This window comes from Drosophila busckii, chromosome 2R (assembly GCF_011750605.1).
Source record: "Drosophila busckii strain San Diego stock center, stock number 13000-0081.31 chromosome 2R, ASM1175060v1, whole genome shotgun sequence".
NCBI classification, from domain to species: Eukaryota; Metazoa; Arthropoda; class Insecta; order Diptera; family Drosophilidae; genus Drosophila; species Drosophila busckii.
The window spans coordinates 3,513,689-3,534,643 of NC_046605.1; the positions used below are offsets into that span (position 1 = coordinate 3,513,689).

General features: G+C 39.9%; 5 protein-coding genes across 6 annotated transcripts; 2 read left to right on the plus strand and 3 right to left on the minus strand.

Annotated features, from left to right (window-relative positions):
* Positions 1-467: 467 nt before the first annotated feature.
* On the minus strand, positions 468-2,660 carry LOC108596276. Its single transcript, XM_017981848.1, has 3 exons — positions 2,116-2,660; positions 1,515-2,055; positions 468-1,454 (listed from the first exon to the last, which is right to left on the minus strand). Exons 1-3 carry the CDS (start codon positions 2,442-2,444, stop codon positions 942-944), a joined length of 1,383 nt encoding a protein of 460 aa, XP_017837337.1. The 5' UTR covers positions 2,445-2,660; the 3' UTR covers positions 468-941.
* A 118-nt stretch (positions 2,661-2,778) lies between these two features.
* On the plus strand, positions 2,779-3,498 carry LOC108596280 (putative ATP synthase subunit f, mitochondrial). Its single transcript, XM_017981853.1, has 3 exons — positions 2,779-2,857; positions 2,918-3,000; positions 3,109-3,498. The coding sequence occupies exons 2-3, from the start codon at positions 2,922-2,924 to the stop codon at positions 3,351-3,353; spliced, it is 324 nt and encodes a 107-aa protein (XP_017837342.1). The 5' UTR covers positions 2,779-2,857; positions 2,918-2,921; the 3' UTR covers positions 3,354-3,498.
* Positions 3,488-4,677, minus strand: LOC108596279. The gene is made up of 2 exons (XM_017981852.1): positions 3,736-4,677; positions 3,488-3,679 (listed from the first exon to the last, which is right to left on the minus strand). Exons 1-2 carry the CDS (start codon positions 4,503-4,505, stop codon positions 3,508-3,510), a joined length of 942 nt encoding a protein of 313 aa, XP_017837341.1. The 5' UTR covers positions 4,506-4,677; the 3' UTR covers positions 3,488-3,507.
* Positions 4,678-4,749: 72 nt separating this feature from the next.
* Positions 4,750-20,862, minus strand: LOC108596277. Its single transcript, XM_017981849.1, has 9 exons — positions 20,759-20,862; positions 20,045-20,316; positions 13,327-13,386; positions 12,696-12,744; positions 9,595-9,808; positions 9,472-9,538; positions 6,127-6,599; positions 5,752-6,067; positions 4,750-5,695 (listed from the first exon to the last, which is right to left on the minus strand). Exons 3-9 carry the CDS (start codon positions 13,369-13,371, stop codon positions 5,498-5,500), a joined length of 1,362 nt encoding a protein of 453 aa, XP_017837338.1. The 5' UTR covers positions 13,372-13,386; positions 20,045-20,316; positions 20,759-20,862; the 3' UTR covers positions 4,750-5,497.
* Positions 10,735-12,674, plus strand: LOC108596275. 2 transcript variants are annotated; one of them, XM_017981847.1, is made up of 5 exons: positions 10,735-11,167; positions 11,224-11,333; positions 11,445-12,087; positions 12,147-12,346; positions 12,398-12,674. In XM_017981847.1, the coding sequence occupies exons 1-5, from the start codon at positions 10,805-10,807 to the stop codon at positions 12,657-12,659; spliced, it is 1,578 nt and encodes a 525-aa protein (XP_017837336.1). In that variant the 5' UTR covers positions 10,735-10,804; the 3' UTR covers positions 12,660-12,674. The 2 variants fall into 2 exon arrangements, with proteins under 2 accessions (XP_017837336.1, XP_017837334.1); XM_017981845.1 differs by having other exon boundaries at positions 10,736-11,167; positions 11,430-12,087.
* Positions 20,863-20,955: the final 93 nt, after the last annotated feature.

Genomic DNA, 20,955 nt, shown 5'->3' on the forward strand with positions numbered 1-20,955 from the left:
TTAGAACTATGTTAACTATGATTTAGATTATAGCGCTGATCTGTAAGAGACTTCTATGTTGAAATGGATTTTTCATTTTTCAGTTATTTTCTTTATCTAATTGTTTTATTTACCATCATTACAATTATATAATTAAAATAAGCTAAAGGATAGTGACAGGATATTACAGCGCTGTACAACACAAAGGTTCAGAATACATACAATACTCGATACATTGTCGAGAGCTTTGTCTTTATCCGAATTAAAAGACAATCGTGTACAGTTTACAAAAAATTTTAAACTTATTTTATATACGACAATTGTAAAAGTTTATATGCGTATAAACAGACATATAAATACAACTACATAGACGTTTAACTATTATTAATATATTAATGCAAGTATGTATAATAATACAAAAAAAAATTATATATCAAATATAATTATATAAAAATGAAAACTTAACATAGCTGAGTATTGGAAATTTGTTGTAAAAATAATACAGTGGCAAAATAAATAGAATACTGTCTGGATAGTTCATATTTTTTTTGGGATCAGTTGGGAACGTATGCGCTAGGAGTATATATTGGTTTTTAGGGGGAACAACACAACCGCGTTCGAAATTCAAGTTTACTTAATAGTTACCAGGATACAATTATAATACTAATATTGAAAATGCCTTGTGTACACTTAGTCTGCGTCCGTGTTGCTTGAGTGTTGAATAAAATAACAGTCCATTTTCTTGAGTTCCGGGCAGGGCGTAAAAGTAACGCCGCAGCCTGTCTGTGGCAACATGAGTTTTCGTATTCATATTCGTAATCAGATTCGTAATCATCTCGTTTAGTCTGTAGCTTTAGAGACTCGGCTACATTTTGCTAACGCATTTCAAGCTAATTCTAAGTGTGTGTTTTCAAAGTTTTACAGATTCCACTAAATACTGGCAATTCGTATTTTTACAACATTTAGTTGTAGGCCAAGGAATTGGCATTGAGCGCCAGCGCCGATTCCATGCTGTGGCTGCTTGCAGACGTCGTCGGTTGCTGTTGCACATTATTGTATTCCATTTTTGTATTACAACGTCCACCCATTGTTAATTGCGAATGTGTCAGTTGCTGCTGAGCTTCGCCATTGTAAACATTGATACGTGCCTCATGCTCGCGTCGCTGTTGACGTAGACGCATATCATGCTCCTCGCGCATATGTCGCAGCTTGAGGTCCTGCTCCTGGCGGTAATACGACATCTTAAGCTCTTGCTCCATTTGCTCGAAACGCAACTTCTGCTCATGTTCACGGCGTGCATAATCCATTTCGGCCAGACGCGCCTGCTTTAGCAGCTTAAACAGTTGCTGCTTATACTTTTCCTCTATTTCTACATGGCTTATAGGCTCAGTCACCGCAGCAGTTGTAATTGTACTTATATGCTCGGGTGAATCAATTTTGAAATCATCCGAGAGCACTGACTGTGCTTGAGAGTGCTGTGGATAAGGAATATATTTATGTCGATTACAGATTGGCTTTAATTTTTATATACATACATTTCGTTGTCGCCTTTTTCGCACTGGTGAGCTTTTGTCATTGTCAGCTGTGGCTACGATGGTGTCTGCATCTTCCTTACTGCTAAGCGACGGTTTGGCTTTGGTGCGTCTACGTCGACTGGTACCCGATTGTGAGTGGGTTGATGATTGTGCATTCTCTTGCTGTGAGTCGCCGCCACCGGTGGAAGGCGGTGGTGATGGTATAGCAATGGTGGACGTTTGGAGTGTATCCTCGCTGGCATTTGTTGAATTGGGCAAAGCGGCCAATGGCATGTCCTCATCTTCGTCTATTTCGATCAGATCCTTTTTCAAGGGCACACTTCCGGGATTAGCTGCACCATTCGTGCCGCTGCGTGTTTGACTGCGCGATGTTACTGGATCCTTTTGCAGCTCCTCCATAAACTCAATCATGCGCATGCCTTCCAAGTGCTCCGACTTGGGGTGCTTCTGTTGATGTTCACGCTTGGCTGAATTCTTCATGCTGCGCCATTGCACTTGTATTTGCTCCAACAGTCGATGGCGAAAGTTGAGATTGTTGAATCTGTAATTTAAAACTAATTAAATGCTATTTTTCAGCTACAAGTGGGCGGTTGACACTTACTGCTTTGTGATTTGCGACCAGGCGAGACGCTTGGCTTTTATGCTTTTGGCGTCAACACTGCGATTTTCCACAAAGGCGACTTTGGTCTTTATGACCTCCAGTAGTAGTCCTCGCTCAGCTTCCTCCCAATTGAGCGAGCGTTTCTTGCGTGTGCCTTTTTTCTTACCAGTCGCGCTTTCTTTTTCAGTAGACTCCTCCTCCGCAGCATCAGAAACATTCTCACCCCCTCCATCATTTGTGGCTTTTGTTTTCGACTCCGCCTTTTCATCATCATCCTCGTCGTCCTGCGGCGATGATGCGCCCTTTGTCAAAAGCTCCTCCAGTTTCATAGTGTCTTGAAATTGCGCTTTTTGTGCTATTTTAATTGGTATTATCGTTATTTAAGCGCGATTTTAGCATGCAAAAAATCTTATTTGATTTCTGTATATACTTTGCAGCGGCGTTGCCACACCGCTGATATCAAAGTAGCTCAGTTTTTCTGTTAATTAACATTTACAGTGCGCACTTTTTAACATAACAGCTTTTACATAAATGTAACATTTTTAGTCGGATCTAGCCATTTCTACGTTTAAAGCCGTGTATGTATATTAATTTGTGAATTAAAATAAAATACTTCTGAAATAAAAAAAATCTTATTGGCAAAATTTCCATTCAAGTTTTTCACTCAAAACTCTGGCATCTCTACCACCTTACCGATAAAAGCAATCGTTCATCTCTAAGTCATACTGAAGTATCGAGCAGAGTAAGAATCAGGCTTTTATAATTTTACTGAAAATATAAAATATTATTACTTTTAACTTAGCGAGATGGCTTTCGGAGACTATCCAGCTGAGTACAACCCCAAGGTGCATGGACCTTACGATCCAGCACGCTACTACGGCAAAGGTGAGGAAATTTGGAAAATTACGTAATATTCGCTACACGATTTTGTGCGGTATTACCGATTTTTGCACGATTTATATAATTTATATAAATATGATTCTATGTTTGCAGCCGATGTGCCTTTCGGTCAGGTTAAACTGAGCGAGTTGGGTGCCTGGTTTGGTCGCCGCAACAAGACTCCAAACGCCATTGCTGGTGCTTTCAGCCGTGCCTGGTGGCGCTGGAATCACAAGTATGTGTTCCCGAAGCGTGCTGGCATTGCACCCTTCTTCCAGTTGACCGTGGCCAGCATGGCATTCTTCTACGCAATCAACTACGGCAAGTTGAAACAGCACAGGAACTACAAGTATCACTAATCCATTAGTTTACACTTTATTACAAGCCATGTGTTAAGTGGGGAGAGAGAGAGAGAGTTGGAACACAACATAACTCAAAAATATTTCTGTTTCGATATTGGCCAAGTCTAATAAACTGCTGCGAATAACAGTGTTGCACTTCAAATGATTAAATTCAGTTATGGAGACACTCAACGGCGGAGTTAATACCCACATCCAGTTGTGAGTGCTGACTTGTGTTGCCAGGTAATAGTATTTCGCATATGAAGGGTAGCTCATGCTCGCAATTTACAGTTTGCCAAGTGCCAAGTGGCGTCAAGGCCACGCAGCTGCTGTTAGTTTCTAGGCTATGACAAACGGAGAATTTGAGCAGCGTATATAGCACAGATGAACATAGACTCACCTAATACGTGGATAGCCCGCATGCCAAGCTCTGTATAGAAAACAAAGCAAACTCTCTTGCTCTGCGTTGCGAAAATCCAGCGGCTGCAAGGAGATGCTGCGATTGTATTGTAAGCCTATGTAAGCTAGATATAAGGGCGACAGCTGCTCGGAGTGCAGCAAGCGTGCTAGCGAAGCTGTGCGCAACTCAGAGACAACATGTGCCAAGCTGCCGAAAAATTCACTAGAATTGCTGCAGACTGTGGAAGCATTGAGATAATTGCTGGGCTGTTTGAATATTACAAAGAGACCCACTTCGGCTACACAGCTCACATTCTGTAGTGCTGTGGGTCTGCCATAAACGCTATAGTAATCAAAGCGACTGTCGTTAGTCATGCCGGCAAAGCTTACGTTCTGTGGACACTGCAGCACATGACAATTGAAGTATTCGCCTGGCTGCTCGAATACGCTCAAGACTCGTCGCGCATCCATGTATCGTCTGCGGGCTGTACCCTTGCCATCCGCATTCTGTGGCTGCTGCTCCAATAGATTGCGCCCTCCACGCTCGCCACCAGGTGCATAGTTAAGCGCCAATCCACGCAGCTCTCGTGCCAGTTCCATGCAATCCTCTAGCGTTGAGGTATTTTCCAGGGCTAGCGCTTCGTTTGTCGCAGCGCGTTGACATGCACGCACTAGATGAAATTGCAGCGGTGGTCTGTCCAGCGTACAGTTGAGGCTGCCAAGCTGTGCGCTGGGCAGTAATATAACTATTAATAGCAACAGTTCCAACATGTTTAACTGTCCATTGAACGTTTCAGGCGTGTTTTATGCAAATATTTTTGACAGCTGCAGTTAATGTGTCAAATTTAAACAACAAAAGCTTTATTCACATGCATCCGAATGTCATATACACTTGCTAGAAATATTTCTTTTATTTTATTCAGCGCGAATAAAAATCATCCAGTTCAAGAATTTAATTGCCCTTTCTTAAATGGCAAAATATATATAAAATAATACTTGCTGTCTATATGATATATTGTCTGTTTATTGTCCATTACATTGATTAATTAAATTAAAATTATTATATGGTTTTTGTTTTTCTCATACTTTGCACCGATCCAAAAGAGCATCTGTTTGAATTTTTACGCAATGTTCATGTGAAGCTGTGCAAAGTCGCTTAGCTTAAATACTTTGAGAATTAATACAATATTAATTAATTAAATAATGCAGTGAGAGTAAGTAGGTTTTGTTTTGTGTTTAAACATAAAACAATGACAAGAAATAATTGTACAGGATAAAAATTGTTCAAGTGTTTGTCATAAATTATTAGAGATACAAATACAAATATCACCTGAGCATCGGCTGCTGCATTCGTTGTTAGTTCGAGTGTGTGTGTGTGTGTATGATAAATAAGTTTATAGGTAAGTAGTATATAATGACTGCATGCTACAAGTAGAAAAAGAACTAATAAGATTGGTTGCAAGTCCAACACCAACATGCGAAACAGAGTGGCCAACTTGGTGGTAACTCTGCGACATTAGCGTGCAATAGCCACGCGGTCAATTGCACGGTAATCTCTGCACCAAGCGGGGGCAAGGAAACTGCTTATACAAACTAGACATTAGCCTAAGGCAGTTGCTCAACTGCGCTGCATTGTTGCAACTTAAGGACTAACTAGGCCAGGACTACAGCATTTGTTTTATTTTTTTTTTAAACACTTTGAGTGTTCCATTGCTTAATTTGAAATTTGAATGGTGTGGAAATAATTTTGGCGGCGGCTTAGCTTAGCTGCTGTGCGAGAAGGCGGTGTTGGTATAGGGTCCACTGTAGATGGAGCTGCCCGAGTTGGAGACTGTCTTGGTGCTGCGACGCGCCATAATGCAGAGCACGGCAGCAACTACGGCCAGCATGAGTATCAAGCCCGCAATGGCAATGGCTATGGCAAAGGTGCGCTGAGAAACGCACAGCGCATCCTCAAGCGTCTGCAAATAGATAATTCAATAATGAATGAATCATTGAGTATATATGGTAAGCTTACCTTTTCCTTGTAGACTGCATCCTCATCGCTATCGTTTGTATTCTCATTCTCATTGACATACAGGCCAGAGAAGACCTCAATGGTAGCGGGCATGGCTTCATCGTCTTTGCCATCGCTAGCCTGACGCTTGGGACGCTTGCCGCTGCAAACAGGCGCCTGTTGGCAGCTGGGATCCTCTAGCGCACACAAGCGCACATTGCACTGATAGTACACGGATGTGGTGTAGGGAAACTTGTGTGCTGGGAAGGTGACATTGGCCGCCAGACGATCCGACGTATAGTTGAACTGACCCATGATCTCATTGTCCATGGGACAGCTGCAAAGCGCAGCAAATAATTTATTAAGAGTCTGCAAGACGGCAGCAACAACACTTACCCATCCTCGCCCACCAGACGCTGCTCGCCCCAGCCCAAACCATCACGCACTATGCAATCGGTAACATGCAGTCCATACAGCTGTTGTGCATCGATGCTGATGACAATGGTCAGCGGATCGCCTATTTTGACATCATCAGCTATTTTGTGCTCCTCGTTGTAGATTTTCATATGGCAGCCAGGCATAGGTGTATCGTTAGTGCTTACTTCCGCATCGTACACATCCTCCATATCCAGCTCATCATCACCCATGCGTTGCTTGTCCAGCGAGCGTCCATAGTCGCGTCTGTCGTGCTCATCGCTGCGATACGCCTGCGGCTTCTGCGCATGCTTACGCAGATGCTTCTTGGGCTTCATGGCCGCATCGCGACTCTTGTAAGCACAACGCACATGATAGCCGCGTCCCAAATCTGTAATAAGCTTCAGATGCGGCTGCAGCACAATTGTGTTGAAGAACTCAATGCCACCGTCATCCTGAAAGGCAGAACAACAGACAAAAATTCAATAAAATAATCACTCTTATTTCATTATTTAAATAAGAATTAATAATTAAGAAATAAACAGCAATTATATATAAAAATTAACAAAAAACTGTTAGATTTTATTATTAGAATTAAGTTTAAAAGTTTATTATAAAATACGAAATTAAAAATGATGTATCATATTTATTTTTCATTTCGGGAGCGTATTTGTTACTACGTTTGGTTTCAAACTCAACTGCGTGTCTATAAACAAACGACTTAGGCAACAAACTTGCTGCAGGCAGCGTTCTAAATCAAATCAGCAGCAGACAGCAGCTCATGCTAATGGCCAAGCAGCCGTATTAGTGACTTGGACAAAGCAAAGAACTCAAGCTACAAATACTTGTATGCAAAGTACACACACACACACACACACACTCACACACAGATAGAGTCAGTGTATGCTCATTATGCATAAAATACACGCTTGGCTGCAGCTGAAAATTGCCAGTGAGAAATTTGATGTGCCACGTTGGGTGTCTGAGTGTCTCGTCTCTAGATCACGAGCACTTCCCTGTGTGGAAACAATTGCTGGTATAGAATGCTGACGCAACGAAGTGTGAAGCAAACGTTCTTGGCAAGACAAATTAGCAATGTTTGCGTAATGAATTTTAATTAGTGCAGACTAAACTTCTAAGAAGATAAAAAGCTACAAAATGTTGCAAGGCTATATCCGCTGGCATTACAACAGCTCAAGCTGCCCACATATATATAAGCTATATATATATATACCATACGTTGTCTATAACGGTGCTGACTGCTTGTGCTAATTTCAAGCTTTAACAATCAACGGCGGACATACACATGAACGTGCATGTAATGCGCGTTCAATTGCGTGCCTCAAGCATGCCCATGACAGAGAATCAGAATTTTCTACTTTCTGCTTTGGCTCAGCAGTTTTTCTCTCTCGCGCTTAATTGGGTCTGCACACACAATCATAAGTTTTTGGGCACGGAAGTGCTTCAATATAAGTGCCCATGCTTAATTGCATTTGTGGCATCCTCTTCAAGTTGAAGTGGTTTCCGCCTGAAGGCTAAGGTTAGTTAGAAATGGCTATAAAAGAAAAAAACAGGCAAGCGTAGCTGCTGCGCTGCTATTGTCAACAGTCGACAGTTATGTGTGAGAAGAGTCACACATGTGGCAAGCTAAACAATTCAACACCGCCGCCGCCGTCGCTGCAGCATCAAGAGACAATGACTAATAAAAGCCACAATAAAACGACAGTGAAGCTTAGCATTAGACCAGCGGCAGCTCAAGGCACATAACGGTTAAGCTACTACGTATTATGTCATGATGACACTCTGAAAAGAGAGTTCTCTGCTAAGCTCCCAGCCACTGGCTTCAATATCAGAAAATTTAAATACAAATTGAAATGTAAATTTTTTATCTTGGGCTAGCACACATAAATGTCAACGACCATGATAATGAAGCTGCAGTTGTGTCGACTGCATGTGGGCGTATTGCCTTAAACGCTTGTCGTTGACCTTCACTTCAATACATGTGCTATAAATAATAGCAATAATAATAACAATAAATATATTATTGGTTACATGTGTGCTTGCTTAATTTTTTTTTTTTTGGCCATTTTCACGGTCAGGCCAATGAACGCACTTTGCTAAGCTGACCGCCAACGTAGTCAGCGCTTGAACTCGAATTAAATACAAAAGTTCTGAATCGAATTGTGTTGCGGCTGGCTGGCAAACGAATGACTGCGGCAACAAACTTGCCAGCGCGGCGCTGTCTTCAGTTCTAAACTAACAGCGTAGCAAATTTCTATTGGAAATACGCTTGGTAATTATAATGCCATTAAAAAAAATACATTTGGCGCCTTTCTAACGCTAAATTGAAACTTTGTTGCATGTATTTTTTATGTGCATGCAGCACTTAAAATTGATTAATAAAATTGAATAGTCATGTTTATTTAAACAGCTACTAAAAACAAACTATTAATAGTTAGCTTAATTATGCTTAACATGCACAGCAGCAACAAAAACCACAACAACAACATAGAAAATAATAATAAGCAACAAGGTCGCACTCAAGTCAGCGTCAACGTCAACGTCAATGGCGTGGCATTTTGTTGTGGCAGTAAACACGCGACATTTTTATTTATTGTATGTTAATGTGCACACCGAGAGACTGAGCTCATCTTAATGCATGACATAAGCGCAGCATCCTGTCCAGAGGTCGAAGAGTTTCGAAGAGTGCCGTGTAGTCGAGTGTAAATTATTTATTTTACTTTTTGTTTGAACAACACTTAGCGCAGCGTCAAGTGCTTCAGCCAATAAAAGCGGCATTGTTGCAATACAAAAGACTCAGGCAACAAACTTGCTAGTGGTCTGCACCAAATGTGGCAGGCTGGAACATCTGGCAGGCATTTGCCATAACTGCAATTAACATTTGTAATTTCAACAATTGTGTCAGGCCAACGCCAACTTGGCAGCAAATTGCAAAACTCTCTGCTCTGCTTCAATAAAAGCTAAGCTATAAATATAACTGCGTGTGCTAATTGAGATTTCAAAATATATAAGCAACAAATGTTGCCAATAGCTTGCATTCTTTCGAACATCATCATAAGTTGCGGTCATTAAGCCACGTCACTTTGATACGAGCAAAAAGTCAACTAATCAGCTTTCGGCATATAGATTTTACCTTGTAACCAATCGATGCTGATTTGTGCTACTGGCCTTATAAGCAATTAATGCTGTGCGTCAAGACTACATTAACATGCCGAAAAGGCAGAACCACTTGCAGCAACAGCTCAAGCAATAAATATATAGTATATATTTATATACATGTGGGCGTACAAGTTGTTGTCAACTTACCGTTTCCTTGGGCATTGTGTTGCAGCTACGCAGCGGCAACTTGTAGCGCAAGGGACCAATGTGCTCTCTACAAATAAAATATTAATTAATAATATACTTGCTCAACTTATTTTTATTACTTACCTATATTCGCTCAGACAAGTCGAGTTCTTGGACAGACCCTTGGGATATATCATGCCGCTGAACAGACCCGTTTCATGATTTGGTGGCGCATCTTTGATGGTTATCAGCATGGAGCCGGACAGACATTTAATGCGCACGGTGGGCTCCACTGTTGTAGTTTGCTTGGCCTGCGCTTCGGCCGCTGCAATGGCATCGTCTAAAGAGTCTGCGTCGCCTGCAAGCGAATAAATAGTTATGAAATTAAATGTTTAGCTATTTGTGCATAAAACTACAGTTAGAGTTGGAAAAATAATGCAGAGGCGCAAGACAATGGCAGCTGGGCCCAACCACGGAAGCAAGCAACATTGTGACAACAACAACAACAACGTTCAGTTAATGACATTGAAAGCAAATTGTAAGCGCAGTCAAGCTATGGAGAGCAGCAGCAGAAGAACTGCAAGCCACAACTAAAGGTAATTGAACTGACAAAGAACTGCATTCAAGGCAAAAAGCCAAGATGAAGAAGCAGCGTGAGTGAGTGAGAGAGAGAGAAAAGACAAAGAATACTGCGCAAAGCGCCCATTTGCTATTCTTTTACTATTTTCATGCCTTTTTTTTACAACGATTTCTTTTCATTTGTGTGCTACACTGTGCAAAATTAATTACTTAATTTAAGCTAAATTTATTGTGTAAACATTGCTTGTTGTGCAAATAAAACTCAATTTAATAAAAGGTTCTTAGCAATTTTGTTATTTTTACTTTATATACAAATCTTTTGAATAAAGTTACTAAACTTTCTTGCAGTGTGCGCATAGATATGGCCATAGGCTATATTTTGCCGCTCATGTATAGCAACAACGTTGCTCTTCAGCGTTTGCTTTAAATTGAGTCTGAGTTTGAGCCTCGCAGGCCTAACGTGCCTTAGTTTAGTTCAACGAACTCGCTGCAGTTGCTCTTGCTATTGCCTGGGCCAAAAGGCGCGCTGGTAATTGCCAAAGCTAGAGCCGGTTCTTCTTTCCGCAGAGCTGCAAGAACATGCAGAAATTGCTGCTTGGCTGCTTGAGCTGCTGCTGCTGCTGCTGGCACATAAAATCTTTAATAGACATTCTATTATGTATAATTTTGTGCCTAGCAGTTAAAATTAAAAGCCATAGCAAGCTTCGCTTGTGCAGTCATAAAAACAACTTACATTTAGTTTTAGCAAGACAAATTTTATGTTTAACGTAGCAAAATGGAAAATCCAATAGCAAAAGTTAGTGATAAACATCTAAGCGAGCATTCGAGTGCAGCTTCCCTAGTGCTGAGCCCAACGGCTGTGGATATTTCGTTGCCAACTGCAGAATCCACAAGCTTCAGTCGCATGCACAATGATTCAAGAATTCCCAGAGCTATACAAGATTCGCAACAATCAGGAATAAAAACACTAAGCGATATATTTAAAAGAGTTTCGACTAGCAGCACCTGCATTAAGGGCAACGAGACGCACTCGGAGCTAAACAAGGCATGGAGTCAAGAACGCACGAGCTCTAAAACTGCTATAATGAAATCGCCTGAGTATGTGGAGTGGAACAATGCGTCGGCTACTAATCTAACGGTAGTTTATGCTACATGATAATCTCTAATAGCAATTGCAGTTTATTTATTTAATAGTCATCAGAATTCGCGCTGAGCGAAGCGTCCACATCGTCGTCTTCGCTAACAAGCAATGAAGAGTTGGAAGAGTCTACAAATATCAGAAGCAATAATTCACAATCAGAGAGGCGAGTATTAATAAGTATAGCTATAAAATATAATATGCAATTAGCTTGTACTAGATAAACACCAATTTATTGGCAATTTTAATTTTGATAATACAGCCTCTTGCCCGATAGCGCTACCTTGGAGCCAAACTTCAACGAGGAACATAATCTATTTGAACATATAGATCTCAGCAAAGAAATTGAATGCTGCCAGGCATATCCCGAATATCCTAGCATTATACCCAAGCTAGAGTTTTATTTGCGCGATAAAAATACTTGCGATTTAATTGTGCTTATAGGCGAACATAAATTCTATTGCCAGCTGTGCGTTTTACAGTTATATTCACCCTACTTTCAACGCTGTTCAATACCCGCTGATTGCAACTTGCGTTTGCCAGAGCAGCAGATAAAGCCGCGCATATTCCCATTGATCTACAACTGGATGTTGCAGGATACAGCAGACGTGAGGCCCAAGCAGCTGCAAAATCGCTTGTTACTGGATTTTTATAAAGCAGCAGAGTTTTTAGAAATTAAAACGCTGCTGGACGATATATGGCAAGCTATAGGCATTATGGATATGTCAGAGACTGAAGCTTATGCTATGCTGGCTACGGTCAGAGCGTTGGAGCTGCTGAACTTTGAAGTTGCCATCTTTGCTAGAATCAGTCGCTTTTTTCTGGTGCTGGTTGCAGCGCAGCAGTTTATGGAATTGAGCCTGCAGGATGTTTGTCGTTTGCTCAACAGCTCCAGCGTGGGTGTCAATAGCGAAATGGAGGTGCGTGCAGCTAAAATACACAACTAAGTGCTATATTAATTGTTTGCTTGTCTTTGCAGATTTTTTATTCCGCGCTGCGTTGGCTGAGCCATGAGTGGCCCACACGGCAAGCGCATGTCACGCAGCTAATGTCCTGCGTACGCTTTGGTCTACTGCCGCCGCTTTTTCTACGCTCCCTGCAAAGTAAACAGAGTACGCAGGTGCTGCACTGCATCACACAATGTCCGCTGGTGTTGGAGCAAATAGAAAAGGCTTTTATGTAAGTGTAGTCTACTACTATTTGATAAACTACTACTATTTGATAATCTAGCTACGCCTCCACGGAGTTGTACAACTCTGGTCCCGATCAATTTTTTGGTTTTGATGTGCCCGACTTTGAGGTGCCAGAGCCACGCAGTTGGATCTTTGACAAGCGTTGTGCACATCATCATGATCAGCATAAGACTTTTACCTATCAACAATTTCTTAGCTATTTGCAGTCGTTGCCTAAGCGTGGCATAAACTGTTGGCAGTCTTTTAAATATTTAAAAGAAAGCATTCATTGCTGCACTGCCTCAGCAGGCACTAAATAAATTTATCGATAACATACGAATTTTATAATTACTTACTTGACGTCAAAGGTATTTGTGCGCCATTTGTCGTTAGCACTGCAATTGTCTGCAAAGAAAGTAAACAGGCATTAGAAATGGAAAATTCTTTAATTAGCCAAGCAATGCGAACAACTTGAGCTTAGCCAGGCTTAAGCTAAGACAAGCCACAAAGCTGTTGACATAAATCACTGGATATACGACATTAATGCCGGACTTAAGTTGAGAAACGCCTGCAATTGAATGCCAACTGCAATATGCCAGGTTTTGATTTCATTCGTGAGTTAGTTGCAGCAAATATAATTCTCACGTTTCTAGATACGTTTAGCTGCAGCAGCAGCAGCAGCAGCGTCAGCAGGAGAGAAAACTTTCGCCAGCAATGCGCGTTGGGTTAGAGTTGAAACTCTAAGCTGGCACTGAAAACGGACTTTGAGGCCAAGTGGCTTAGAATAAAGCCAGCAGCCTTGCCTGCTGTTGTGCCACTTTTGGCAACTTGGCACAGCACGAACATGCAACACGAATCGCATTTTAGCATGCGGCATTATCGCTTAAGCCATGTGGGAGAACGCTGGGACAGAGGCTATATGGGCTTCAAATAGGGTTAATCGCCAGCCAAAAATTCTATTTTTTTTAGACTACGATATATACTTACGATTAAATGCAGTGCTGTGCATAAAATTCGAGTGCTTGACTTCATTGTTGAATGCGGGAGCTGCAAAATAAATAAATAAATTAATAAAATGTTAAATACAAAGCATGCAAAATTAAAAGAATTAAATTTAAAAGGCATTAAATTTCTAAAATATAAATCTTGGCTTTAAAATACGATAGATTTAATCTCTCGTTAAACAAATAAATAAGCTTAAGCTGAGGTGAGAGAAATTTATGCACACCAGCAAAATGTTTAATTAATTTTTAATGTGGTATGTGTGGTTTGCCTTAAGGCAAACTTTCAACAGACTGTGCAAAGCAACAAAGAGCGCGTTTGCGAATTGGGTCAACTGGAGAAAAAAATGGCTGGACCTGGCTTGTAGCCCAAGAGTACTGCGTGTCTGCTGAAAATGGGGTTGAAATCAGCATAAACCCAAAAAGTTTGCTTCGAACCATAAAATATGTTGGCATAACGGTAAAGGCAAAGCGACAACAAGAAGAGCCCTACAAGCTGTTTTGGATGCTGGTTGGCTGGTATTTGGTCAAACAACAATTGTCAAGCTGCATAAACAACTTTACAGTTGCAACTTGCAACTCATGGCATGCAACATGACTGGGACTTCCGCTTGTGGAGCACATGCAATCTATTTATGTGTACGTAGTATCAATAAAGCAACACAGTTGCATGATAAGCTGCTTTTTCTTAAAGACAACAAGCGATCCATCATTATTTGGCTTCAAGTCTGTTTACTATGCTGGCTGCCAACACATTTCATGCCACAAAGCGCTTATGATGTCACACAGCTACCAGTTGCAGTTGAAGTTGCATTTGTATCTGATCTATTATCTCGGCTTTAAGCTGTTAAGTTTGATTATTATGAAAAACGCTTGGCGTTGGCTTGCTACACAATTGGGTCATCGGATATTGTTAGTTGATTAATTGACACACACACACACACTTGAACAGTTTGAAATGCAGGCCCACTCTTAATACACAAAACAAAACACTTTGTTACAATTTACAGCAAGCGCATTGCTCAAGTCGACGCCATAAACTGATACACAGCGGCAGCAATGCAAAATAGCTAACAGCTAACAGCAATAATAGCAAACAATACATATATTGCGCTTAGCTGCAATGAATTAGCTAAAATTAGCTAAATGACGTAAGCTGCGCTTGTCACAAACACACAACTCAATAAAAATCAAATCAAAAGCTAACCCAAGTTTGTAACGCCAACTGAAAAGCGCAGCTCATGCAAAAAAAAAAAAAATAAAAGTAGCAACCAAAAAAAGCAAAATTCAAATGAAAATTATGAATAATGGCAAACACGCTGATTGGCATCTGCTCCAGTTACCCAGTTTCTGACGTGCGCACAACAACAAAAACCAGAGCATTGGAAAAAAGTTTGCTAAAACTAACAAATACTGCAGGGCAAACAACTGACCCTCAAATTATGTCTACGAATTGCACGAAATTTTGAATTCTGGCAAAAGCTCTTATCGCGGCTTTGCAATCGATAGGCAGCCTATCGTTTCTTAGCATTTGAAATGGCAAATCTAATTTTATTGAATAGCGTGACAACGTGAGGCATTCATGCGTTACGTATAATATTTATGTGTGTGTGTGTTCAAGTGTCGTTTGCGTTTGACACACATTGCGTTAGTGGCAACAACACCAACAACAAAATGCCGACATATGGAGCGTGCAGTTGAATAAATTAAGCAATGCAGCAAATATAAACAAAACTAAAAATAAACTTTGCCGCATGTGCATATTTACTTAAAACAATTGCAGCCTAAGCACATTTTTAGCACAATGACGTCATAGCTAAGCGCTTCAAGTTTTTAAAGATATGCATGAAGTGTAAACTTTATGGTTGGTTTTAGTTTTACAACTTTCTGCTTGAGCAAAGCTGAAAGCAAAAACGGTTAGTGCCATGAAATTGTGCGTAAAAATTGCATTTTATAATAAAAATTAAAAAGAATGTTTAATTTAGCAGTTAATTGAGGCATTTGAAAATATAAGCTTATCTATGTAGAGCAACACTTAATTACAGAAGCTATCTTGCTCTAGTTATCGATTGGCATTAATCAGTGAGCACCTAAGCAACGGACGTTGGACTTGATTGGAACAAACGGGCGCCTCTGGAAGTTAAGAATATCACACGCTTACAATCTACAAATACTCAAGCCATGCATATTGCCAAAGGCAAATACAAAATAGAAAAAAAAAACTATGTTAAGCACACATATGCACACACACAGAACTCCATTTGACCTATTTGAAAATAGACAGCATAGACAGTGAAAAGAACGTAAGACAGCAAGCCAAGCTTAAGTCGAAGCTAAAACTAAAGCTCAACGTCTGTCTCTGCTGTCTCTGTCGCACTTGCATGATTCTAACAACTTTCGTTTGTGGTTAATGCCGAGTGCCATAAAAATTGTGATTTCTCTGTGTTTTGTGCATGAGATGATGAGATGATCAATCGTTAGAGCGTTGCGTATAGCTAATTTTACCGCAATTTTACGTTGCCATTGAAAGTAAGTTGGCGCTCATGCTGTGAGTCTCGAGGCTCTAACAAGCAGCACGCTGTTTATAACCTCAATCTTGGAGCTGCATTTATGTTAGGCGGCCGCATTGTGTTCTTAATAATGGTAATTAAGGGCCAATAGCGCTGCATTTTTGTTTAGATTTTATTTGAGGTCAGCTCTTGTTGTTTTACATTTGTCTTAGCTTTTACTTTTATAGCACGCACAACAAAACAACAATTTGTATAAATGCTTATAAGAGTTTATGTGTGTGTGTAAGGTTGTGTCTGTGTGCTAATCAAAAATGTTAGAGTTTAAGCTTAGCGCTTCAATTGAAAGAATCAGACTTTCACCTGTTTGTGTATGCCAAAAACCTTTTTAAATAAAATTAGAATTTCAAATGTGTGAGCAACAAATCGTGCTTTAAGTTGTGTTTATAGCCAGGTAGCAGCTAAAAAATACTTAAGACTTTTAGTTATCAGTGCCTCTGTCAGCTTAAGTTAAGTAGTTAAGCAGCTGTGTTGGGGTTGGGGGAGTGGATTTCAAAAGTAAACGCAATCAACGAAACGTAACGACTGTTGTTTATGGCCTGGCGATTGCGTCAAGGTCATTGCAATTGCTGCTGCTGCCAGCAGTTGTCGCTTTAATTTGACATTTAGCCAGACAACAATAAGAGAAACAATCAAAGTGCTAAACGCCAACGCAATTGCCATCAACGCCAACTTGAGTGCCCAACAGCAGCGCCAGCCAGCCAACTTTTAATTGTTAACTTTTGCGCAAAGAAGTTTGCTTTTGGCCAACGCAACTTCTTAGTTTTGGTCAGCTCTAGTTTTGATAACTATTTTCAATTAAGATTTGGGCATGGATTGCGTGCAACGGTCCACTTTGCCGCAGTTCATTGCAAAATATCAGAGGCTCGCATTTGGGCCTTAATTGCAACGCTAACAAGTTGCCACACTTTTGGCTTTTGGTAGCAACAAAAGACCGTTAAAAAAACTCACACAGACACATTAACGAAATAAAAGCATAACGCTGCCCAAATTTCTTTGTTTTTTGTTATTGTTTGTGTATTTTATTCGGTCTGCGGTTACGTAAAATTTCTACAAATTGTTTTTGTTGTTGATTTGTCAAGTCGTTTTGCTGTCTTAGCACTGACACAGCTTCGGCAAAAATAAAAGATAAAAATAAATAGTTAATAGCTGCGTATTGGTGGGTGTTCACCCAAAGCTTAGCCTGCGGTTACCGTTACATTCACTATTTGATTTTTTTGATATTTTTTCTCTCTTTTCACGCAACAAATTCGCAATGAACGTGACTTAAGCATAAGCTTCGATTTATATCAGCTAACGGCTAACAGCAATATTTCAGTTGTTGCCCATTTACTTTGCGCCTTGTTTTCTCGTTTATTTTTGTATTTATTTTTATTTTGGCTACGCCATTGTCTGCCTTTGCTGTTGGGCTAAGTCGTAAAACAAGTTTACCGCCTGCTTAGCAGTTCCGTTTGCTATCACTAGTAAGATCAGCGTATTTGTTTCCCCCCCTTTGAACCTATATCTTATAGCTAGGCTTGTTGGAAATTTAATGCAAGTACTTAAATTTGGTAATTAAAGATAATTCTATAGAAATGTGTCGGTGAGTGACAAAGGCGATGATTATTATAACTATGACGATTATAATGAATAGGTGAAATAGAGAAGAAACTCGGAGAGTGAAGAAAATTTGGTATGCGGAATCTAGCAAATATTTCAGCGAAAGTTTCAAGAAATTCTGGTTTGCAATGTTCGAATGGGTAAATAAAAAATGTAGAGACTGAAAGCTAGCCTAAAAGACCCTTTTGACTTTTGTGTAGAGTCTACAAATTTGAAACAATCGCTCTGAGGCCAAAGTAAACAATGCAAGTAGTTCAAACATTACTACAGTGCGCTAGTTTCAGCTTTTGGCCAGTCAGTTAGCAAAAAATAAAATAGACCACACCCACCCAGGCCAGTCGCTTTGTATTTGAAAGTGTCTGTTGCAATTACATAAAGACCAGACTAAGCCTTGCATATATTTCTTGTAGTTTTTTCTGTGTGTCTTAAATGCCTGCACTTAAGTCAGTTTGCATTGTGGCTGCAGAATCTAGCCGAACTACTTTTCAATTAAAAGCAAACACGACAGCAATTGTGGCGACTAAGACTCTGACTCATATGAGCGAAAAAAAATAAACAACAGACAAACCGAAAATTGCAGTTGTGCTGATTTGCATAATTATAACTAACTAAGCGAGTGCGAAAGAGAGCGAGCATATGCTTATGAGAAATGAGTAAGAGTTTGGCAAGTTCGTTGCCTAAGTCTTTCGTTTTGCAGGCCAGTTAAGCTTAACTGTAAATCAATCAAAAGCTTCTTAAGGTTGAACGAACTTTTTTTAAGCTGCGCGTGCCACAAAAATGTCACAAAAAAATATATATTATTAATTAAAATATGTCAATAAAAAGTTTAATTTAAAATTGGAAAGCTGCACGCTCAAGTAGCGCACAATGTGGCAACAAGTATAAAAAATTTTAATTAAAGTAAACTTTCAACTACATTAATAAGTAACAAAAAAACAGCAACAACAACAATAATAATAATAACTACATTATATTGTATTTCCAGACATTTTTGTGGTTGCTTGGCTTCAAGGTCACTTAAGTTTGCTTTTTGTGTGTGTGTGTTTGTTATATAAACAAGTTAAGTTGATTATGACCAAGAAGCAGCGCATATTACGCATATGTATATGTATGTAAAAAACTGGTCTTTAAACAATTTTTTTGTAGTGTACGCCTTATGCGTTGGCGTTGGCGTTGCCGTTGCCGTTTTTGCAGCCCACGTCAACAAGCTAGAATAAAAGTGTTGCAAAGCCAACACTCTTAGCTACAGTAAAGACTGCCTGCACACAATATTGTGATAGCTAACAACCACAAATTAAACAATTATTAGACAATGTACAATGCCCTTTCTTTAAGACTCTCTTCGGTCTATCAATCAAGTTGCCTAATTGCTTCTTTAGACGCCACGCCAGCTAACGTGGGGGTTTGGGAAACTTATGATTTAAACGCTTTAAGGTTGTTTTCATAGCTTGTTTCTAGGCAAAGTGCTAAATAAGCTGAAGAAAAAGCTGCGCTGCTTAACGCTGTGTGTGTGGCTAATATACAAATTGAACAATAATTTTTGTTGGGGGCTGTCTGTGCGTATGAGAAATGATTAATGTTGAGTTGTTTGCCAGCCAATTAGAAAAAAAGATGCTAAGTACTATGCTGTGTGGGCAGCATTTATAAAGAAAACCCAAGAGCAGTCTGAGACTTGAAAAATAGTTAGGCAAACTGAGTAAAAGGCAAGCACATAAAAACTAAAAACTAAGTTCTTCAAACATAAATTTAACTTGACCTCAAGCGACTTGTCTAAATAACTTTTATTTTAGTTATAAGCGTAGCTTCTTTTCTTTCTGAATTTTTGATGTTTGTCTTGCTTCCGTTTTTTCCAGGAGTTTAACACAATACCATTTGAAATTAAACATGCCGCGCATGCAACAGTGACCAAAAGCGGATGTACATGACATGGCCATATACTTGATACTATATACATGACGTGCATTTGTGGCATGCCACAATTATATGCTGCATCATGGCAGCTAATAAGGCAGCCTAAACGCATCTCCATATTTGTTGGCCAATGGCAAAAAACAAAAGCGAATGCTGCGATGATGTAACCCAAGTTTGGACAACTGGTGACTACGCACGTATGTGTATATGGCTTGGAGCTAACCTTGAGCACAGGCAGGTTCAATGCGCAAAGGAAACAGGAAAGCTGTGTGGCAAAGACGCCAAAATTTGTTTGAAACAAAAAGTAAGTAAGTTTACATTGAAATTTGCGCTGACCACTTTACACGCTGTGTATACTGGAGCTTATATATGTATATAGCTATAGCTATATGCATGTATGTTGTCAGCTAAGAGTCAAGTCAAGTCAGCGAACCGGTTTTGTTGTTGCGAACCGCCGCCTCAGACGATTTATGAAGTCATCTTTTGCGGCTAAGCGCTTGCCATTTTTTTTTCTCTCCACACACAAAACTTTTAAACAAATGCATAGACTTTTACAATATCTACATAACTGTTTGAGCATAAGATTTGTTTGCAACACACCAATCGGTAAAAATGAAAGACACTCACCTGAGCCAAAGCGAGTTAACTACGTAATCCAATTAAATGTGTAGCGTTGTATTATTGTTTAACGTTTTGTATAAACACAAGCGGGAAAACTTTAAACTTTTAGCCAATATTTAAATATGTGTTAATTTTGCAAACAAGTTTGCTGTTTTTTGCATTTTCTTTCACACGGCGTTTCTTTTATTAAATTTTTTTCGCGCACGTTTTGCAATTTTCCTTTGTTACTTCCGCTTTGTTTGTTTTTTTGAGCAAACAAACGCCTTACATATTTGAGGCTAAGGATAAACATAAAATAGAATTAATACCAAGCGAGCAAGCGTAGAGGAGAGTGAACTAAAGCTATAGATTTAAGCTGCAGCTGCAGACAAACGAAACAAAAGACTTAGGCAGCAAACTTGCCAACGAAATTATATTTTTTTTATAATACGGGATGAGCACGACAGCATCAGCGTCAGCAGCAGCTTTTGCGTTTAAAAAAAAGCAACACACGCTGTGCTTTTACCACTTGGCAAGCTTGCCCCCCAAGGGCAACAACAAATTCAAACGTTTCCGAATTCACAAGACAACAAATCAAATCTAATCAACATTATTTTGAGATTTATTTGTGCGTTTGAAGCGTTGCAAATGCGTTTGCACGTTTACTTCAAGTACATAAGGTTAAACACATATATACACTACTATATATATAGACACCAACTTAATAATTCTAGCACGTACTTTGGGCCTAGCAATGACGACAACTTGCGTTGGAACGCGCGTTTTTTAACGTTGAAAAATTTGAGCGCGTGTGTCTCGCACAGCGTTCTGGCCAAGACTGACGCTTGGCTGGAAGATCAAGACGCAAGCCAAATGGCTGACTGCCAGCCAACCTAACCGGTCTGCCACAAGTTTCGGAGTCGCGTTCGGAGTAATTG

Coding starts and splice junctions, on each gene's coding strand:
- LOC108596280 (XM_017981853.1), top strand. CDS start 2,922: ATGGCTTTCGGAGACTATCCAGCTGAGTACAACCCCAAGGTGCATGGA. Junction 3,001..3,108: donor AGCACGCTACTACGGCAAAG/GTGAGGAAATTT, acceptor CTATGTTTGCAG/CCGATGTGCCTTTCGGTCAG.
- LOC108596275 (XM_017981845.1), top strand. CDS start 10,805: ATGGAAAATCCAATAGCAAAAGTTAGTGATAAACATCTAAGCGAGCAT. Junction 11,334..11,429: donor AATAATTCACAATCAGAGAG/GCGAGTATTAAT, acceptor TTGATAATACAG/CCTCTTGCCCGATAGCGCTA. Junction 12,347..12,397: donor CAAATAGAAAAGGCTTTTAT/GTAAGTGTAGTC, acceptor TTGATAATCTAG/CTACGCCTCCACGGAGTTGT.
- LOC108596277 (XM_017981849.1), bottom strand. CDS start 13,371: ATGAAGTCAAGCACTCGAATTTTATGCACAGCACTGCATTTAATC. Junction 12,745..13,326: donor GCACAGCACTGCATTTAATC/GTAAGTATATAT, acceptor CTTTCTTTGCAG/ACAATTGCAGTGCTAACGAC. Junction 6,068..6,126: donor CGTCTGGTGGGCGAGGATGG/GTAAGTGTTGTT, acceptor TGCGCTTTGCAG/CTGTCCCATGGACAATGAGA.
- LOC108596279 (XM_017981852.1), bottom strand. CDS start 4,505: ATGTTGGAACTGTTGCTATTAATAGTTATATTACTGCCCAGCGCACAG. Junction 3,680..3,735: donor GCGGGCTATCCACGTATTAG/GTGAGTCTATGT, acceptor CGTTTGTCATAG/CCTAGAAACTAACAGCAGCT.
- LOC108596276 (XM_017981848.1), bottom strand. CDS start 2,444: ATGAAACTGGAGGAGCTTTTGACAAAGGGCGCATCATCGCCGCAGGAC. Junction 2,056..2,115: donor TGGTCGCAAATCACAAAGCA/GTAAGTGTCAAC, acceptor TTTAAATTACAG/ATTCAACAATCTCAACTTTC. Junction 1,455..1,514: donor GAAAAAGGCGACAACGAAAT/GTATGTATATAA, acceptor CCTTATCCACAG/CACTCTCAAGCACAGTCAGT.